The following is a 17,818-nucleotide window of genomic DNA, read 5'->3' on the forward strand; positions in this document are numbered from 1 at the left end:
TAAACTATTTTACAATTTAAAATTTTATAATGGTTCAAATCATTCAACGTATCTTTGACAATAAATCATTACAATTTTTCAGCAAAATAGAAATACAATGAAGCTAGCGTATATAGGCTCGGTTCCTAGTTCCTTTGTTCCATAAAGCTTCAAGTCCTGCAAACCCGAAAACACAAAGCGAAGTTGAGAGAAGGCTTCGAGGGGCACGCAAGAGATTGGCGCTGCCAGCACTTAATCCGCAAATAGCAATATCATCCATGACGCACCTCTTCTTGCCACGAAAGTGGTACACAACGTTCCTTGATACACCCACTAGCAATTCATAACCTACAAAGAAAACGCATAGTCTATTTGCGTTCTTGAATTTCAAGGTATTGAATTCGGATACAAGTCTTAATGTTAGTGTCAAATAACATAAACTCCTTGATTAGAGTGATTGACATTGATCAATATTTATAGAGTTATCATGAGAGTCCTAATCATATTAGGTAGTAACAAGATATGTAAAGATATCATAAAGATATTCTTATACAAAATATATCCTAAACCTAGGATGAGAATATTCTACGGATATTCTCTATTACACCACCGCAGTTGGAGCGGGAGAAAATTGGATGCTCAGACTGGATCTGAATCATTGCATGCATCGAACGGTAAGGATAGTATGGTAACCCATGATAAAAAGAGAAGTAGAAGACGTGTGCCGGTGATGACGATAAGAAACCACGACCCGCTGCTAGGCCAGAGGAGAAGGAGAAGAGTCGCGCACAGACTTGAGCTAAGTTACAGATCCAGAGAAGAAGAAGCTAAGGGGTCAAACCATCATCGAGAATAAGACACTACACTACCACGGGAAATCACAGTTGAAGAAAAAACAAATAAGATAGCCTAAATCCCACACCACTTAACCATTAGGAACTATTTACCTCTAAAAAAAAAAATTGACCCACACAATAAGATATATTCCACCAAATTAAAACAAGTAGCGGCTGGATTTAGAGAATGAAAAATTCCACCTCATGTACTTGTGATAAAATTAACAATAAATTGAAAAGGTAAAAAAAAAAAAAAAATTGTTGTTAGTGCCAAAAATCCAACACTCCCTTTAAGTTATTGTAGTGTAGTTGAACAAGGCTCCAGTCAAAGTAGAAGACCTCCGTTGGGAATTGAAGGGGGCTAGGAGCAAGACGACAACATAATTAAGGTGGTGGAGGCCAACAATGACATCGAGAAAAAGAAGACTAACAAAGGGGTGGTTTGTCTCGTGGGTCTGGCTCATCCAAGACTACTATCAATCATTAGATACGCTATGCAAGATTGCAATTCACTCTCAGATTAAGCTAAAGAAGGAGGGCTATGAGTGAGCTAGGTGGCATATTAGATGGAGAACCAAGAGGTAGAGGTGGTGCACAAAGCTCCCGTGTGTGGTGGGAAGTTGGAGCACAAGAGGGGTTGCCGGTGATGGTCAACCAGCGTACCCCGTACAAAAGCGAAAAAAAAGTGTTTTTTTTTGGTGAATCCCGCCGGTGGGTATACTTTTCTAACCCACGGTAGGGGAAGAGAAATTTTTAGATCTAAACAATCCCAAGATCTAACCTAAGCTGTGATACCATGTCAGATAATATAAACTCCTTGATTAGAGTGATTTCCATTAATCAATATTTATGGAGTTACCATGAGAGTCCTAATCATATTAGGTAGTAACAAGATATGTAAGGATATTCTTATACAAAATATATCCTAAACCTAGCATGAGAATATTCTAAGGATATTTCTATTAGTTAGTGTAGCCGAGTGGCATTGGCGTCTATAAGCTTCAATGACGTCGGACGAAAATTCAAGCACAAAACTACTAATTAGACCATAGTCGCGTACGTCACGGGCAATGTGCACGTCTGAGGTTGTGCCTGGATATTGGCTTGGCATTAGAAGAAATTGGTTTTATATGTTCATGAATATGGAATTGTTGGTTGGAGAATTTGGTGTTTTTGTTTGTGGACTAGCTGTGTTTCTAGGCTCCATGTTTAAGTTTAGGGTGGATTTTGATGAATTAGGTTTAGAGGCTGGGGTTGTGCCTGGATATTGGTTTGGCTTTAGAACAAATTGGTTGTATATGTTCATGAATATGGTATGGTTGGTTGGAGAATTTGGTGTTTTTGTTCGTGGATTAGTCGTGTTTCTAGGCTCCATGTTTAAGTTTAGGGGTGGACTTTGATGAATTAGGTTTAGAGGCCTAAGAGATATAAATATAATTAACCTAATGATCTGACACTTTGTTTTTTTTGTTCCTTCTTTGTTTCGTAATAATCGCAACAATTTAACTTTTGCACTATTTATAGTATAACGTCATGTAAAATATTTTTGGATTAGTTTTTAGGTATATAATTTCTGTAGATAAACTTTTATAATTCTTTATTAATATATAATTACAAAGTAAAAAAAAAATTAAAAAAATTACTATGTGTAATGATAGAGCAATGTCTATAGGATAATGAAATACGTACAATGTTAGAGCAATGTCTATAGGATAATGAAATACGTATAATGTTAGAGCAATGTCTATAGGATAATGAAATATATACGTAGTAAAAAACACAAAAATCCTTAAAAAAAATTCCGTTGCCGGGACTTGAACCCGGGTCTCTCGGGTGAGAGCCGAGTATCCTGACCAACTAGACTACAACGGATCAGTTGCTAACAATTCTTCACGAATTTTGTAATATAAATAAAAATAAATAAAAATAACATTGCTAATATAAATAAAAATAACATCATAAACCCTCATTGAATGACACGTGTCCGTAAAATTCTCCAATTTCCCCTGATCCAAACACACCCCGCCCAAAAATCAACCTGAACACATACATTCCTTTCCCTTCCCTTCCCTTCCATTTCTCTTAATTTTCTCTCTCCTCCACTTTTTCTTCAACAATGCCTTCCATATAAATACCAAATCCTTCGATTTTCAACCTTCAGATCTACATTTTCATACATTTCTTCAGATAATCAACAATTTTAGAGAGAGAAAACAATGGAGGCGCAACTTGTTGAGAGGTTGGAGAAGGCAGTTGCTCGATTGGAGGCGATTTCTTCTTCGTCATCTTCTTCTAGAAGCGTCGATTTTTCCGGCGAAGATGCGGTGGTGGATCCTTCGATTGTCGCTTTGGATGATCTGATCGCCAATTATGTTGGTAGGGTTTACGACGCTGCTCAGAAGATCGGCGGTAAAGTGTTGGAATCTACGGAGATTCTTCGTGATGCGTTTTCTGCTTTGCGTGAGCTTCTTGTTAAAGTTAAGCAAACTCAGGTAATTGTTTGATGTTCGAATTTTAAGATTTGTTGATTTTATTTTTGGATTGAATTGTTAAGTTTGATTTGATTTTGATTGAGCGAATTTTTGTGAATTTGGTGCAATGTGGAAAATGTTTGGCGATGAGAACTTTCTGATTTAAGGAATTCATATTTCAATCATAAATTTTGATTGAGCGCATTTTTTTTGTTGATTTTGATTGGAAGTTGTTGTGTAATAAGGTTGTCGGATGATGATGATAAGGATGGTTGAAAGTTTGGAATTCGCGTTTGAATTTAGATTTTAAGACGCTTGATTTGAATTTATTTGTTTGTTTGTTTTTATTTAAATTGGAATAGTGCGTATTTAGGATGAGTAATGTACTAATGTGTATATGAATGTAAGATAAAGAATTTTGTCAAAGTTCAGATTCACTTGGATAACTCAATGAAGAATCATTGAAGCTGAGAGATTTTTTCGAAGCTCTTGATTTCTACAGAAATGATCTTGTTTTTGTATTGAGTAATGAATATCTGAAATAAGTAATTTAAGAACCTTAATTGTTTGTGTGCTTATTTTATATTCTTCAATAAGCTTGCAATTTAGACTGATCAACAATGTTTATAGGCAAATATATTACAATATATATGTTGAATGTTATCCAATATGAGGGGAATTGGACTGTCATCATGAAATTTTGATGCAAATCAACAGGCTTAGGAATGGAAGGATTTGACATTTTGACTGGTAATATGATGGGGGAGTGGTAGGATAGAGATTTAGTTTGCTATAGTAGCAATGTAGCATCTATGTAAGGGCCCCTTACGGTTTGAGTGCACTATGTCTTGTTTGTGTAAAAATACCTATGCAACATTTTCTATATATATATATATATATATATTTTTTTTTTTTTTTTTTTTGGGTTAAATTCCAATCTAGTGTGACTAACAGCTTCTTTATATGTATGTGTAGCCTTAAAAGACACAAATATTGGAAGGAAGTGTTATGTTACAAACTTTGCTTCACTTGGTTTATTTATATATGAGGTTTTTAGTCTCAATTAGTTGATATTTTACATTCCATCCTAATTATTCAAATTGGCAACTTTCACTTTTTAGAGCTCTGAGGTTCTTCTTTTGTGTGTTCAGAGCTAAAACATATTATCTCCACTTATTATTACCCTTGATTTTGACTTGCTAGCCTAAAATATCACTTGTATTGGAATAGAGGGAATTACGGTTAATAGATAATGGCATGGCTGGATATCTTTGCCGAGACTGGTCTTGTTTGAGTTTGAGATGTCCCAAGTGTCATATTCTTTACAGTTACGTGGCTGAAACTAGTACTAGGTACTGTGGTGAAGGTTTTGACTGTGGTGCCAAATTACTTGTGCACTGTGCTTAGATTTGTTTTATACTGAATGCATTTTTTTTTCTTTTCTGCAGAAACCTGACATGGCTGGGTTGGGTGAGTTTCTAAAACCACTGAATGAAGTGATTATGAAAGCTAATGCCTTGACTGAGGGGAGGCGGTCTGATTTCTTCAACCATCAGAAATCTATTTCCGACAGCCTTGCAGCTTTGGCATGGATTGCATATACTGGCAAAGACTGTGGTTAGTAATTAATACTCTCTAACCTCCTAATGCTGATTTATTTCTTTATCCCCTCCATCCTCTCCTGGTCTCCTAAATCATATCTTCTTGGTAGGTATGAGTATGCCTATTGCACATGTGGAAGAAAGCTGGCAAATGGCTGAATTTTATAGCAACAAGGTATTACTTGGCTTTTTTGGGCTTATGAATACAGATTATTTTGCAAGTATCTTAATACTGTAATTACAAACAACAAATTAATTGAGCATCTTTGGCTGAGTTTGAGTAATAAATTCTATTTCCAGTTCTTTTTTGGTCTTATCTGCTTCAAGGGGATGTCTTTTCATTGTGCACACTGATATGATTAAACTGTTTGAGCTTTACGGAAGTACTATCACTACTATGTATGCATTTTCTGATTTTACAGATTCCTACTGTTTCTTTAATGCTCAGGTTCTGATTGAGTACAAAAATAAGGATCCTAATCACGTGGAATGGGCCAAGGCTTTGAAGGAGCTCTATTTACCAGGTTTGAGGGATTATGTTAAGAGTTTCTATCCACTGGGACCAGTTTGGAGTACCTCTAGCAAAGCTACTGTTGCTGCTGCACCTAAAGCCCCAGGACCAGCTGCTCCTGCACCACCACCTCCACCTCCTGCTTCACTCTTCTCTGCTGATTCTGCTAAACCTTCTTCATCACAACCAAAGGTAGGGATGTCTGCTGTTTTTCAAGAAATCAGTTCTGGTGGAGCTGCTACATCAGGTATCTACATTACTACATGTTCCTTTTCCCCATTTCCTGTTTTTTGGTTAATTTTTGGTGACCAATCTCTTTCAATTCCAGGCCTGCGAAAGGTTACAGATGATATGAAGGCAAAGAACCGGGCTGACCGTAGTGGTGTTGTTCCTGTTGTGGATAAGGAACCTCGTGCTAAATCTTCTGCATTTTCCAAAACAGGGCCTCCAAAGCTGGAGCTTCAGATGGGTCGTAAGTGAGTGTCTTCCTGTCTTTGATACATGTGCATCCTTTGCTTTTGTCAGTTGTCACTGATCAGTGCTTTTATCTTCAATTTATTTGGTAGGTGGGCTGTTGAAAATCAAATTGGGAAGAGGGATTTGGTAATTAGTGAATGTGATTCAAAGCAGTCAGTTTATGTTTTTGGGTGTAAAGATTCAGTTTTGCTGATACAAGGTTTGTTGAGTTCTTACAAGTTGACTTTCTCTTGGTTTGGGGACTCATATCTATCTTTAAATTAACTGTAGTAAGCTCAGATTTTATCTTTGATTTATTACAGGAAAAGTTAACAATATCACTGCTGATAAATGCACTAAGACGGGGATTTTATTTAAGGTCAGTTTGCGTTTTTTTTTGAAAACTTTGCTTGTGTAAATCTTTCTACATCATGCTAGACCATGCTGATTTGACTTATGCATGTGATGACTTTTTCAACAGGATGTTGTAGCAGCCTGTGAGATTGTTAACTGCAATGGTGTGGAGGTCCAGTGCCAGGTAATTGTTTCACAATAAAAATGAAATATAAAGAAATGATGACGGCATAGTAATTTTATCGCTTGACTATAATTTGACATAACTAAAAATGAATTTCGTGAGTGGTGGGGAATTCTGAGTTTGGTAAATTTGAAATGCAGGGTTCAGCTCCAACAATTTCAGTGGACAATACATCTGGTTGTCAAATATATCTGAGCAAAGATTCTTTGGAGGCATCTATAACCACTGCCAAGTCAAGTGAGATCAATGTGATGGTACCTGCTTCTGAGGCTGATGGTGATTGGGTATGCAGCATGAATCTAATTATTTGGTCTAGTTCTGTTTTTTGGTAAATTTTGGTTTAGTACATGTGTTTTTTTTAACCTTAGTTTGTGTTGTAAAGAGTTTAGGTTGGGGATGAGGTATAGGTTAGTTTAAATTTGAGGATACTAGTGCTCAGTTCCTGGTAGTTGGAGAGGACAAGTACTGATGATGGTTAATATAACATTAATTAAATAGTCAAAGATGCCAAAGTTGACATAGACACCCCTTTGTATTGACGAATAACATTGGAAGGAAAATTCCATTTGCAATTTTGCTCCAAGCAAATTTTTTTTAGTGCTCAGTTCTTGGTTAGTTACCTTTAATTTGCTCAATGATCCGTAGTAGCATACGTCTCATATCAAACTTTTTTTTAAGAATTACCAAGCAAATTATAAAAATGACCCGCTAAGAGTTTAGCTTGGTATAGGCTATAAGCGTCAGCTGAGGGTACTAGAGAAAGATGCTAAGACTATGGCCGAAGGTCGCAAACATTGCATTGACCAACAGCTGAAATGTAAGCCTACCCATCCGTATAGGATCTCTAGAGAGTCTGGACACATTAATGGACCCTTGCAGTGCAAGTGAGACATGTTTCTTGCTCTCCTGGTGCCCATTAAACTGTGTCTGTCAAAGTGGTAAACCTGCCTATGATGTTGGTTTAGCAACTTTCTGCTGAGGAATTTTTCTGTTAGTCCCTGTTTGTTTAGTTGGAAAACATTTTTCAAGGCAAAACACAATTGTGAAAATAGTTTTCCTATGTTTCCTTACAAGAGAAATTATAGACAAAGAGAAAAATGGTAGTGTGAGGGAGAAGGGAGAAGGGTGAAGGGGTGGATGGGAGAAGAGGAAAGGGATGTTTGGAGTAGGGAATGAAATTTGACATTTCTTTCATTTTATTTTATGTAAAATTGCTTTCACTCATGGGAAAACTATTTTCACCTTTGGGAAAATTGTGATCCACCCTTTACAAACCAAACAATGGAAATTAGGAAAACCATTTTTCTAGAAAATGTTTTATGTCAAAATAAACGGAGCCTAAGACTTTCTTATTCTTTTTAGGGCTGAGCATCTTCATTTGTTTCTTAAACATCATGTGATTGAAGACACTGAATTATTTATAAAGTTATTAAATGGAAGTTTATATCTGAAATGTTTGAGTTCTAACATTTTTTCCTATTTTCAACTTGTAGGTAGAGCACTCCCTTCCGCAGCAGTACATTCACACATTCAAGGATGGTCAGTTCGTGACATCTCCAGTTTCCCACTCTGGTGGCTAAACTTTATAATCTCCCGCTGCAGATTTATTTAGGTTATCCGTGAGTCATCTCATGATTAAGTTTTGTTTGTCAAGGCTAAGAAGTGCATATTCCATACTTCCAGTCTGTTTTGAATATGTTACCACTGGGTTTTTGAAACAAAGGGTTTTGCATTAGGCTTTCTTACCCCCCCCCCCCCTCTTCTCTAATTTATTCTTTTATTGATTCAGCTGTTGTATTATGCATGCTGTTTGTGGGTGAGGTTGTTGCTTTGTACAAGGTGCCTTTGTTTGATTTTTCAAGCGCACTCCTGTAAGAACTCATACTTTGTATCGTTGTTTCTTCAGTGCTGTTATTAATAGTGTCTTTTTGGTTTGTTTGAAGTTCTTGGAATAGTGTCATTCATTCGTAGCTCTCTGCCTCGTCTTGTTGTCTTTGATATCCTTTCGCTTTTTTTTTTTTTTTTTTTTGAATACTTGATACTCTGCACATTTTGGAGCAGCCTCCAATTTGAATAAAAGGCGGGGAGTGGAAGCTGTAAGACACCTTCCCAAAGTAAACAGGTAAATAAAAAGAGGCATTGGTATAATTTTAGCCTTTTGGGCTTTTATGTAGAATTGACTAGAATGCCCTTTAAATCTGTTAAGTGATGTAAGTTTCCACGTTTTTCTGGTTGAAATCTGAGGTTATTAGTGTATTTCAAAGGCTTAGAATGAGGGTCATATGTGGACCTTTATTTCATTTTAGTGATTGATTAATCTTAAAAGGGAAGCACATCATTGTGGCTTTTTTTAGGTAGGGTTCAAAGTTTAGTATGTTAAGGAAATTGACTGGGTTTACTTTAAATTATAAAAAAAAAAAAAAAAAAAAAAATGGAAAAGGAAAAGAGAAGAGAGTTAGGCTCATTTTCTTTCTTTGCTCTAAAATAATTAGGCTACGTTATTAGGAAAAAGGAAAATAGAAGAGATTTAGGTTTAATTTTCTATCAAAACGTTAGTTGTTGCTTCTGGTTTGCTCATTATTGCGAATTTTAGGTGTTGTAAGCTGATAAGTGAAGTGATATTGGCTAAACAGCCTCGAGTTTGCAATTTTCTGTACCATTTTCTGCCTATATTACAGATATTCTTTATGGTTAAGCTATTAAGTTGAGAACTAACGCTCAGTCTAAACTTGGAGGATTCAGGTTTGGTGAGTTCAGTTTAGTTTGGAAAGACCGGGGAATCAGAATCATGAAAAGCACAAGGGTATTTTGAGAATTTATCAAAATAATCGGAGATGTTGTGGAGATTCTTGGCGGAATTTAGAGGGAATTAATTAGTCAAAAAGCTACTCATAATTTAGAGTTTTCCAAATGACAAACTACCCTTGTCTTCGCAGCTAAGGAAATCTCCAAGCAATGTCCTTTTCTAGGTAGACTTAAAAGACTTGAATACAAAGTCTTTCTACCGCCATCCTCATATGCTGTTAAAAACAGCTAACGGCTAAGTTTCTAACTTTGAAGTTTCTGAGTTTGAGTTCCCGACATCACCTTAATACGAACTGAGCCACCATATGGTCCCCTCTTTTAAAATCATCCACCATTTCATCTATCCTAAGAGTTATATACTCCGTACACTGCACTAAAAATAAAATTAATTATTAAAAAAAAAAGCAAATAATTTACAAGCTAAGATACCTTGGGTTTATATTTTTAAAAAATTTCGCACTAATTTCTACATCTCATCAATTTAAAATTGATATTTTTTTTTAACAATAAAATTGATGAACTTGAATACTAAAAGAAGCAGACTTTAATTGGCTTAACCCCAATAAAACAAAAAAGAAATTCATAACGATTTAAGCGAGACAAAAAGTTTGTACTCGTGACCTTGCCTCTTCTATGGTTATATACTAGTAATTTTCTATTGTTCACCTAAAAAACTTTCTTTTCATCCTTATCTTTATACGAGAAGTGTTATTCTTAGGTTGTGAATACTTTAAAAATATATTTAAAAAATTAACTCTTAAAAATACTTAAATTTGACCATTATTAAGACTTACACATCACCATTTTATTACCAAGATTGCCCAATTATAACATTCTCTCCACCATATTTTTTCAAAAACAAAAACGAGAAAAAAAAAAAGCATATATTATACGACCAAAAAACAAGGTATTTATATACCCACAATTAGCCATCAAGTTTGAAAGAGAAAAACAGTAACATATCATCATCACCACAACCCATAACCAAAGAAACCATGGAAAAAACTCAAAAAAGCCACCTTCTTCATCCTCAAATAAAACTTCCCTTGATTTTTTCTCTCCTCCTCTGTTCACTTCTTAGAGCAGAGGCTCAATCCTACCTAGGAATAAACTACGGGCTGTTGGCGGACAACCTCCCGCCACCGGAAGCGACAGCGAAACTGCTGAAAACAACACCGTTTACAAAGGTTCGGCTTTATGGAGCTGACCCTGGTATCATTAAAGCACTTGGTAATACTGGAATTGGCATTGTTATTGGTGCTGATAATGGTGATATTCCTGCTCTTGCTTCCGATCCAAGTCATGCTACTCAGTGGGTTAACTCCAACGTCTTGGCTTTCCCTGATAGTAAGATCATTCTCATTACTGTCGGTAATGAGGTCATCTCCTCAGGTTAGTTCGTTGGTTTAATTCTTTTTTTTTTTTTTTTTTTTTTTTTTAAATACTGTTCTTGTACCAAAAGTCTAAAAGTATAGTTTTTGCTAATATTAATATCATTATTTATAAATAATTTCTCATGATGAGTATTTGAGAGACTAATTATAATGCTATATGTTGGTACTCTTTGGTAGTTGTAGAATTTTTTTAACATATGTTGATCAATTTTGCCAAGTACTCCATTTGTTGTTTTGCCTTGATTAGTGTGCGTTTACAAATTTAATTTTTAGTTCTTATTAAACTTGTATACAGCGGGTGTATTGTATGCTAGTATTATAGTTTTTTTTTTCCCTTCAATGAGCGATGAGAGCACTATAAATTTCAAAAAAGAGGGTGGAATTTGAACTAACGACCTATTGAGGAAGTACTAATGAAGGTTTGATATGTATTTGCAAATACATATCAAACCTTAAAATATTAAAAAGTATTGTAAGCACATGGGGGTGAGAAAAAGGAGGAGAGAGATTGGCAAGTGGGACCAATTTTTAAATGTACCGCTAAAAGCTTATATAATATCATTGAATATGTAGTGATATTATTTCTATACGTAGTTGGTACCACTAAGTGAATATACAGTACCATTGAATGAATATATAGTACCACTGAATGTTCAATGATACTATTTGATCATCTAGTGATATTATTAATCACCCAATGGTACACTTAAAACCAACACGTGGGGGTGAGAGAAAAGGAGGAGAGAGATGGGTAAATTTCATGCGAAATGTCTCAAATGCCCCTTGATATGTATATACAAGTACTTATCAAACCTCTCTTTGGAAGGCCTCAACGACCTATTGTACACAACAAACTTAATTGTCTCAAATTGCTTAATAAAATTCATATTTCATGACGGTTTGGATTTTTGGAAATTAATGTGAAGAGATTGGTATGGCATGGTGGGAATAAAATTAATAAAAAAAACAAAGAAGAAATCTTTTGGTAATATTATAAAGCTGAATGATTCCATGATGATTCAAATTAATCAACCTTTTCTTGGTAAAAGTATAAAGCTAACAACTTGTGTGACTCAATTAAGCAATAGCCTCAATTGGAAAAAAGGTGAAAGAAAGAATGGAAGGAAGGAACAAAGAAAGACCATAACTTGTGTTGGGCATCTGGCAATTATTTTAGTTGTTTGTACCACGGAGTATTAAACTTTAGAAGTTTATACGCTAAAATTAGTTTTTAAATTAATAAATTTGTATGGTTTAAGTATACCTCTATAAAAAATAAAAGGGGAAATTTTTATTTAATTTTTTAAAGTTGAATAATCATTGACTGATAAAAAATTATGATATGCAGGGGACCAAGACTTGATATCTCAGCTAGTACCTGCAATGCAGAATATTCAAGATGCTCTTACTGCAGCTAAACTAGATGGAAAGATCCAGGTCTCAACGGTCCATTCCATGGCTGTTATGGGTCAGTCCGACCCGCCGTCATCTGGGGCATTTGTCTCAGAATTGGGAGACACCATGAAGAAACTACTTGAGTTTCAGAAAGAAAATGGGTCCCCATTTACCATTAACCCTTATCCGTTTTTCGCCTACCAGAGTGATCCAAGGCCTGACACTCTTGCATTTTGCCTGTTTCAACCAAATGCTGGACGGGTTGACCCGGGATCCAATATTAAGTACATGAACATGTTTGATGCCCAGGTGAGAATTTTGGTCCGTACTGTTTTTTTGGGTTTTCTAGGTCTCATTTTCATTAACAAACTATCCATTATACACTCAGGTGTATTATGTGCATGGTAAACTCGTTGCTTAGGTGTATGGTGATTTTTCCACAAAATCATAATTGGTTTAGACAAGAGTCAACAAGCTTTTAGGCCAATCTAGACTCAAGAGTGACCTATTTAATTAATTTCTTGCATCAATCATGTTTTGGTTTGATTAATATAATATTTGACTGTTTGATTTGAATGATATCATACAAGTCTAGTTTCTTTAGAATAGCTTAATCTGTGACACACTGACACGTATATATTTTATGCTTAATCATGTGTTATTCTAATCTAAGAGTTATATATTCATGCATGATGATGACATTGTACTGTATGCATAATCGTGTAGTTATCAATTATGAAAATCATCCATATATCCTGTAATAGCAGCATTCATTATATTATACGTTGCATCAGTTTATCAATTGCTTTTGAGATGATTATGGTAAGGTTTGTCTTGGAATTGCTTTGAAGTATTGCCTAACATCCTCACTGTCTGGCTTTCCTTTGAATGATTCTATGTAGTGCCAAAAGTGCACTGATAATGCGATGAACATACCATACTTTACTATCGTAGTTGGGCTAATGAGTATTAGAGTTCTCTTTTGCTTGGATGGTTTCTGTGGCTAGCATATCTGTTCTTTTAAATGATGTGAAGATATGCATTATAGCAATAAAGAAGAAAATTTTATATTTGTGACTTGGACTAGGACCAATGTTCCACTTCAAATTTGTTTTTCCCTCTTTGGCATATAAAGAGTTTTAAAGTTACTAAAGATTGATAACTAAAGCTAGCATTCTTGTACATTCATTGCTTTTTCTTTTTTCATCATCTAAATCATGGCTTTAAAACAGTTTATTTAGGCTATTGATTGTATTACATAATCTTTTTGTTAAACAACTGACTTACATGAGGTATTATGGGCTAATAATAGAATAATAGTGATTTGAGAAAAATAAAAAAAACCAGGTAACACCTCAAAAATAGACGAAAAAAGTGGGGTCTATATATTTTTTTTTTCAGCATGATTTATACTCTTTCTATCTTGTATTTAAATTAGCATCATCCATTTTGGGATGTTGTGCATGTAAAGTACCATAAACTTTAGATAAGTTTTTTTCTATTACCTTTTCACTCCCCTTAATCTTGATGTTAAATAGACTGGTAGAGTACATAACAGCCCTGTGTTATCCTTTATCTTTCGTAGACTTGTGAGTAGTGCTACTCTGTTACTCAAAATGAATATCCCTTTAAAAAGTTAAAGAGCTTATATCCATCATTTAATCTTTTATATGAAAATCTGTAATCCCATACCAGCAGCAATACCTACATATCTCTTATGCTCCACCTCGTCTCGTGGTCCTCGTCCACATGATATTTGCTGAATCTGTCTTTTAGGCATAACTTAATATGCAAGTATCCCTGAAAATTGGCTCCGTTCTTTTCACCTCATTATTGATGGGAACATTTGTGGTTTTGATGTGTTCTGTTTAAAGTGATTGATTACCAAGCGGGACAAAAAGGGCTAGTGCAATCAACTCATTCCTTTGTTTCCTTTTTGTCCTACTCCATGGTCCATCTGAGGAAAAAGAAAAGAAAATACAGTGTGGAAATCAATGGGAAGTAACTAGGAAAATAAAAAAGATCAGTATATCATCTTTTTTAAAAGTTGATGATCAGTTTATGCAATTTTGGAAGTTGTTCCTTTCATTTTATTCTCATGATTTTACTTCCTAAATTAAGAATTCTTGAAGAAAGAGCAATAAGGATTTTACTCATTGACATGATATTATTCTTTCTCCCTGAATTTATGTTGCTTGGATTTGGATACAGATGTTGCATTCAAGTCCGCGTCCTGGTCTCAAACTAAGCCCCATTTTTATGAAAAAAATTGCATATTTTTTGCCTCAAAAATGAAGTGTAAGTGTTGTTACCCATGTCAGTTTTTTGAGTATGAAGTGCAGACAGATGAATTGATATTGAGTATTCCAAGTAATTTAACACTGCTAGTAGTAGAAGTAATACACTTGTAGTAGTAATGAAATTATTGAGGCTGACCAGTTGAGAATCTCAGGTTGATGCAATACGCTCTGCCCTGAATGCATTGGGATTTAAAGACATCGATATAGTGGTTGCTGAGACTGGGTGGCCATACCGTGGGGACAGCAACGAAGTTGGTCCTAGCATTGAAAATGCTAAGGCTTATAACGGAGGCCTGATTTCACATCTCAGATCCATGGCTGGGACCCCATTGATGCCTGGAAAATCAGTAGATACATACATTTTTGCTCTGTATGACGAAGATCTGAAGCCTGGTCCAACTTCTGAGAAGTCGTTTGGTCTTTTTAAGCCTGACTTATCGATGACCTATGATATAGGCCTCACCAAGGGCTTCAGCCAGGTGAGAATTTATTCAGATCAATTTCTGATGTGATCTGAGTTTTGAGAATTAGCTTAATCCTTTGGTGGTAAATTGTTTTGTCACTGTCATAAAAAAAAAAATATACTCGTGTAGAAACAGAATTTCCTTTTCATTATAGAAATATACAGGAACATATGATCGTTCACTCTACTTGCAGTAATGAATCTAAATCATTATGCATCGTATGGATTATTATGCCTCATTGTGTGGATTAATTAAGGAAGTGAGTATTCATTAGAAATTGGATATATAACCAATACAAGTATCGTGTCCATAAACCAGTAACGAAAAATCCTAATATGTTGCGGATTTTAACATAGCATTCATCAGTATTGAAGTCATGTGTGTCGGTGTGCCATATGATTTTGTTATACATTGTTTTCGATATTTCAAACTAAAAGGGGTTCAATGTTGATCAGAGTTTGAAACTCTATCATTGGATTTAACAAGTGTTAAGGCAGTCTGAAATATCATGTCAGAAAATCCCAAAAAATGGTCCTGAAATCACACCCTACTGATTTTGTGGTTTGATATTCTTGTGTAGCATAGAAATGTAGTCAACTTTCGGTGTTAATTAGCAGTAACTAGTTGATTAAGAAAACTGATTGAGCATTATTGTCTTTTAGGCCCCAACATCATCTCCATCAAAAAGTCCAGCAAATTCTTCAACAAGTCCAGCTCCATCAACAACTACGTCTCCCTCAAAAATTCCATCAGCTCCCTCAAAAACTCCATTAGCTCCCTCAGCAACTCCAACAGCAGTACCAGGGACTCCTCCAAAATCTTCAGGAACGTGGTGTGTGCCAAAGAAAGGTGTCTCAGTCACCCAATTGCAGGCCAATCTGAACTACGCTTGTAGTCAGGGCATTGACTGCAGCAAAATTCAAGCTGGTGGACCTTGTTATGACCCCAACACAGTGGCTTCTCATGCAGCTTATGCCATGAATCTCCTTTATCAGAAGGCTGGCAGAACTCCCGGGAGCTGTGACTTCACGCAGACAGCTACAGTTACATCCACTAATCCAAGTAAGCTCTTGTTAATTTATCAGTTCATCCATAACTATTTTGAGAAATTTTTTAAACTCGCCTTTTTATTTCTAAATTTCACTTAAATCATTCATGTACTCAATACTTTGTGATACTCTTACTTTCTTTCGTGCTTATTTATTATCAAGTCTAAAGCTCTTTTTAACACTTTTGTAGGTTATGGTTCTTGTGTTTATCCTAGTGATGGGAATGCCAGAGTATCGTTGGGAGCTGGCTTAAATAAATCTAGTGCGTCAAAAGTTCATTTTAGTTTGCATTGGTCATGCTGGTGGTGTTTATGTTTCGTACTTTCCTCTTTCTTCGTTGAATCTTGAAAGCTCAGCTACCTCCCTCTCCCTGATATACGCTTCTCTCTTGCTCGCGGATCACCCACTCTAGTCTTGCAGCTCACTACTAATTAGCAAGGACATGAACATTTGGTGACTGAAATGAGTCACTAGCTAAATATTTATAGGTTTATATATATAGTAACAATCCTTTGAGTTTTGCACTAGTTTGTGGTTGTAAAGTTGTATGCAGGAAAATCTTGCTCCTTAGACCATTCTCAGCAGTGAGGAAAAAAAAAACCTCTCAATCTCTCTCTACCCACTTTCTCACTCCTCCCATACAATTTCTCTCATCAAATGTTTTTTTCACCACAACAATGAGGAGAAAAAAAACCTCTCATCACTTTCTCCTCCACTATTTTTTAATTTATTTTTTAATTACGTTTAAAAATAATTTAATAAAAATTTATAATTACGTTTAAAAATATTAATAATACTAACTGGAAATTTTTTTTATAAGAAATAATTATAATAATAATAATAACAAGAAGAAATTGGGAAAATATGTTAATTTCTCTAATTTATGGGTTTTTTTGAAAGTATATCAAAATGCATGTCTATTTATAGAGAAAAAAATTTTATGGTCGTTGGTGAATTTTTTTTTTTTTTAAAAATAATTACAACGGTTATATTTCAAATACAAAATATAACCGTTGTAAAAAAACAACAAAAGCAGTGGGGGCCACATGTTACTGTTCATCACCAAAAGCCCTCAACTCTTGAGGGTTTTTATTTTCACTCATCGGTGAGTGTTTTTTCACTCACTGATGTAGTGTTCGGATTTTTTTTTTTACACCCTTATTTTTACTCGTGAGGGCTTTTCTCCTCACTGCTGGGAGTGCTCTTAATATTTTAACTCTCATGGGTGTTTTAACTAAATTTTCTATTGTTTAAGAGTTATTTGTGGATGTGTAACCTTTGTTAGCTTCTTTTATTTATTTATATATTTTTGAAGCTGAAATTCTTGTAGATGTTATATGCCTGGTATAACTATCATCAATTCATTTTCAATATATTTTGCCAAGTATAACACCATAGCCAAACAATACTAACTATTGGAGCACGTTCTTGTGGATGTTTACTGCCAAGCATAATTTATTGAACATATTTGAACATATTGAAATAAAATCGTTTTGCCACCGTGTTCATTTTGTGAACATTTTTCAATTTAACACATTGTATGATTTGTATCATTTATATTGATAGTGTCTACTCGAAATGCAAAGTTTTGCCGCAAAAAGATCTTGTAGTATTTTCAAAAGAACAACAAAATCCCATATAAAGAGTATAAATTATAGGAAATGAAACTGGTTTATTGGATTAGAAAAATAGTCCTAGCAGGATTTAAATCTAGAAACACAAACTAGATTGTTGAATACTAGGTCAACGGAAATAAGAAAAGTAGAACAAAAAAGAGTTGTCAAAACTCAGAGAAGCACTATATATTGTGATTAGGGGATTTTGCTCCCACCAATCGGAATGCGCCACGTGGGCCAATCAGGTCCTGCCAAGTGTCCCTCAGTTGGAACTGTCAGGGCTTGCCACGTGGCACGCGCTTATTCGTCCATCTTGGACCTATTATGTCATGACATGTGGCATACTCCATGCCCAATGGAGAAACCGGCCACCCAGGCCCAACTTCCGAGGGAAGCCCAATCG

At 35.2% G+C, this 17,818-nt stretch overlaps 2 protein-coding genes and 1 non-coding gene across 4 annotated transcripts; 2 read left to right on the forward strand and 1 right to left on the reverse strand.

Moving 5' to 3' along the window:
* Positions 1-2,557: 2,557 nt before the first annotated feature.
* LOC110698471 (cyclase-associated protein 1-like) lies at positions 2,558-8,334 on the forward strand. The gene is made up of 10 exons (XM_021875910.1): positions 2,558-3,307; positions 4,735-4,903; positions 4,998-5,062; positions 5,336-5,645; positions 5,727-5,874; positions 5,965-6,074; positions 6,178-6,233; positions 6,336-6,392; positions 6,533-6,676; positions 7,886-8,334. Exons 1-10 carry the CDS (start codon positions 3,032-3,034, stop codon positions 7,970-7,972), a joined length of 1,422 nt encoding a protein of 473 aa, XP_021731602.1. The 5' UTR covers positions 2,558-3,031; the 3' UTR covers positions 7,973-8,334.
* TRNAE-CUC lies at positions 2,615-2,687 on the reverse strand. Its single transcript has one exon. It is a non-coding gene; the product is annotated as a tRNA-Glu (tRNA).
* Positions 8,335-8,423: 89 nt separating the features above from the next.
* On the forward strand, positions 8,424-16,417 carry LOC110698470 (glucan endo-1,3-beta-D-glucosidase-like). 2 transcript variants are annotated; one of them, XM_021875908.1, is made up of 6 exons: positions 8,424-8,514; positions 9,135-10,589; positions 11,940-12,295; positions 14,439-14,765; positions 15,413-15,812; positions 15,990-16,417. In XM_021875908.1, the coding sequence occupies exons 2-6, from the start codon at positions 10,193-10,195 to the stop codon at positions 16,145-16,147; spliced, it is 1,638 nt and encodes a 545-aa protein (XP_021731600.1). In that variant the 5' UTR covers positions 8,424-8,514; positions 9,135-10,192; the 3' UTR covers positions 16,148-16,417. The 2 variants fall into 2 exon arrangements, with proteins under 2 accessions (XP_021731600.1, XP_021731599.1); XM_021875907.1 differs by having other exon boundaries at positions 8,424-10,589.
* Positions 16,418-17,818: the final 1,401 nt, after the last annotated feature.

The sequence above is a fragment of the Chenopodium quinoa genome, unplaced genomic scaffold (genome assembly GCF_001683475.1).
Source record: "Chenopodium quinoa cultivar QQ74 unplaced genomic scaffold, ASM168347v1, whole genome shotgun sequence".
Lineage (NCBI taxonomy): Eukaryota > Viridiplantae > Streptophyta > Magnoliopsida > Caryophyllales > Amaranthaceae > Chenopodium > Chenopodium quinoa.

Coding starts and splice junctions, on each gene's coding strand:
- LOC110698470 (XM_021875907.1), top strand. CDS start 10,193: ATGGAAAAAACTCAAAAAAGCCACCTTCTTCATCCTCAAATAAAACTT. Junction 12,296..14,438: donor TGAACATGTTTGATGCCCAG/GTGAGAATTTTG, acceptor TGAGAATCTCAG/GTTGATGCAATACGCTCTGC. Junction 14,766..15,412: donor TCACCAAGGGCTTCAGCCAG/GTGAGAATTTAT, acceptor ATTGTCTTTTAG/GCCCCAACATCATCTCCATC.
- LOC110698471 (XM_021875910.1), top strand. CDS start 3,032: ATGGAGGCGCAACTTGTTGAGAGGTTGGAGAAGGCAGTTGCTCGATTG. Junction 3,308..4,734: donor TTAAAGTTAAGCAAACTCAG/GTAATTGTTTGA, acceptor TCTTTTCTGCAG/AAACCTGACATGGCTGGGTT. Junction 5,063..5,335: donor CTGAATTTTATAGCAACAAG/GTATTACTTGGC, acceptor TTTAATGCTCAG/GTTCTGATTGAGTACAAAAA.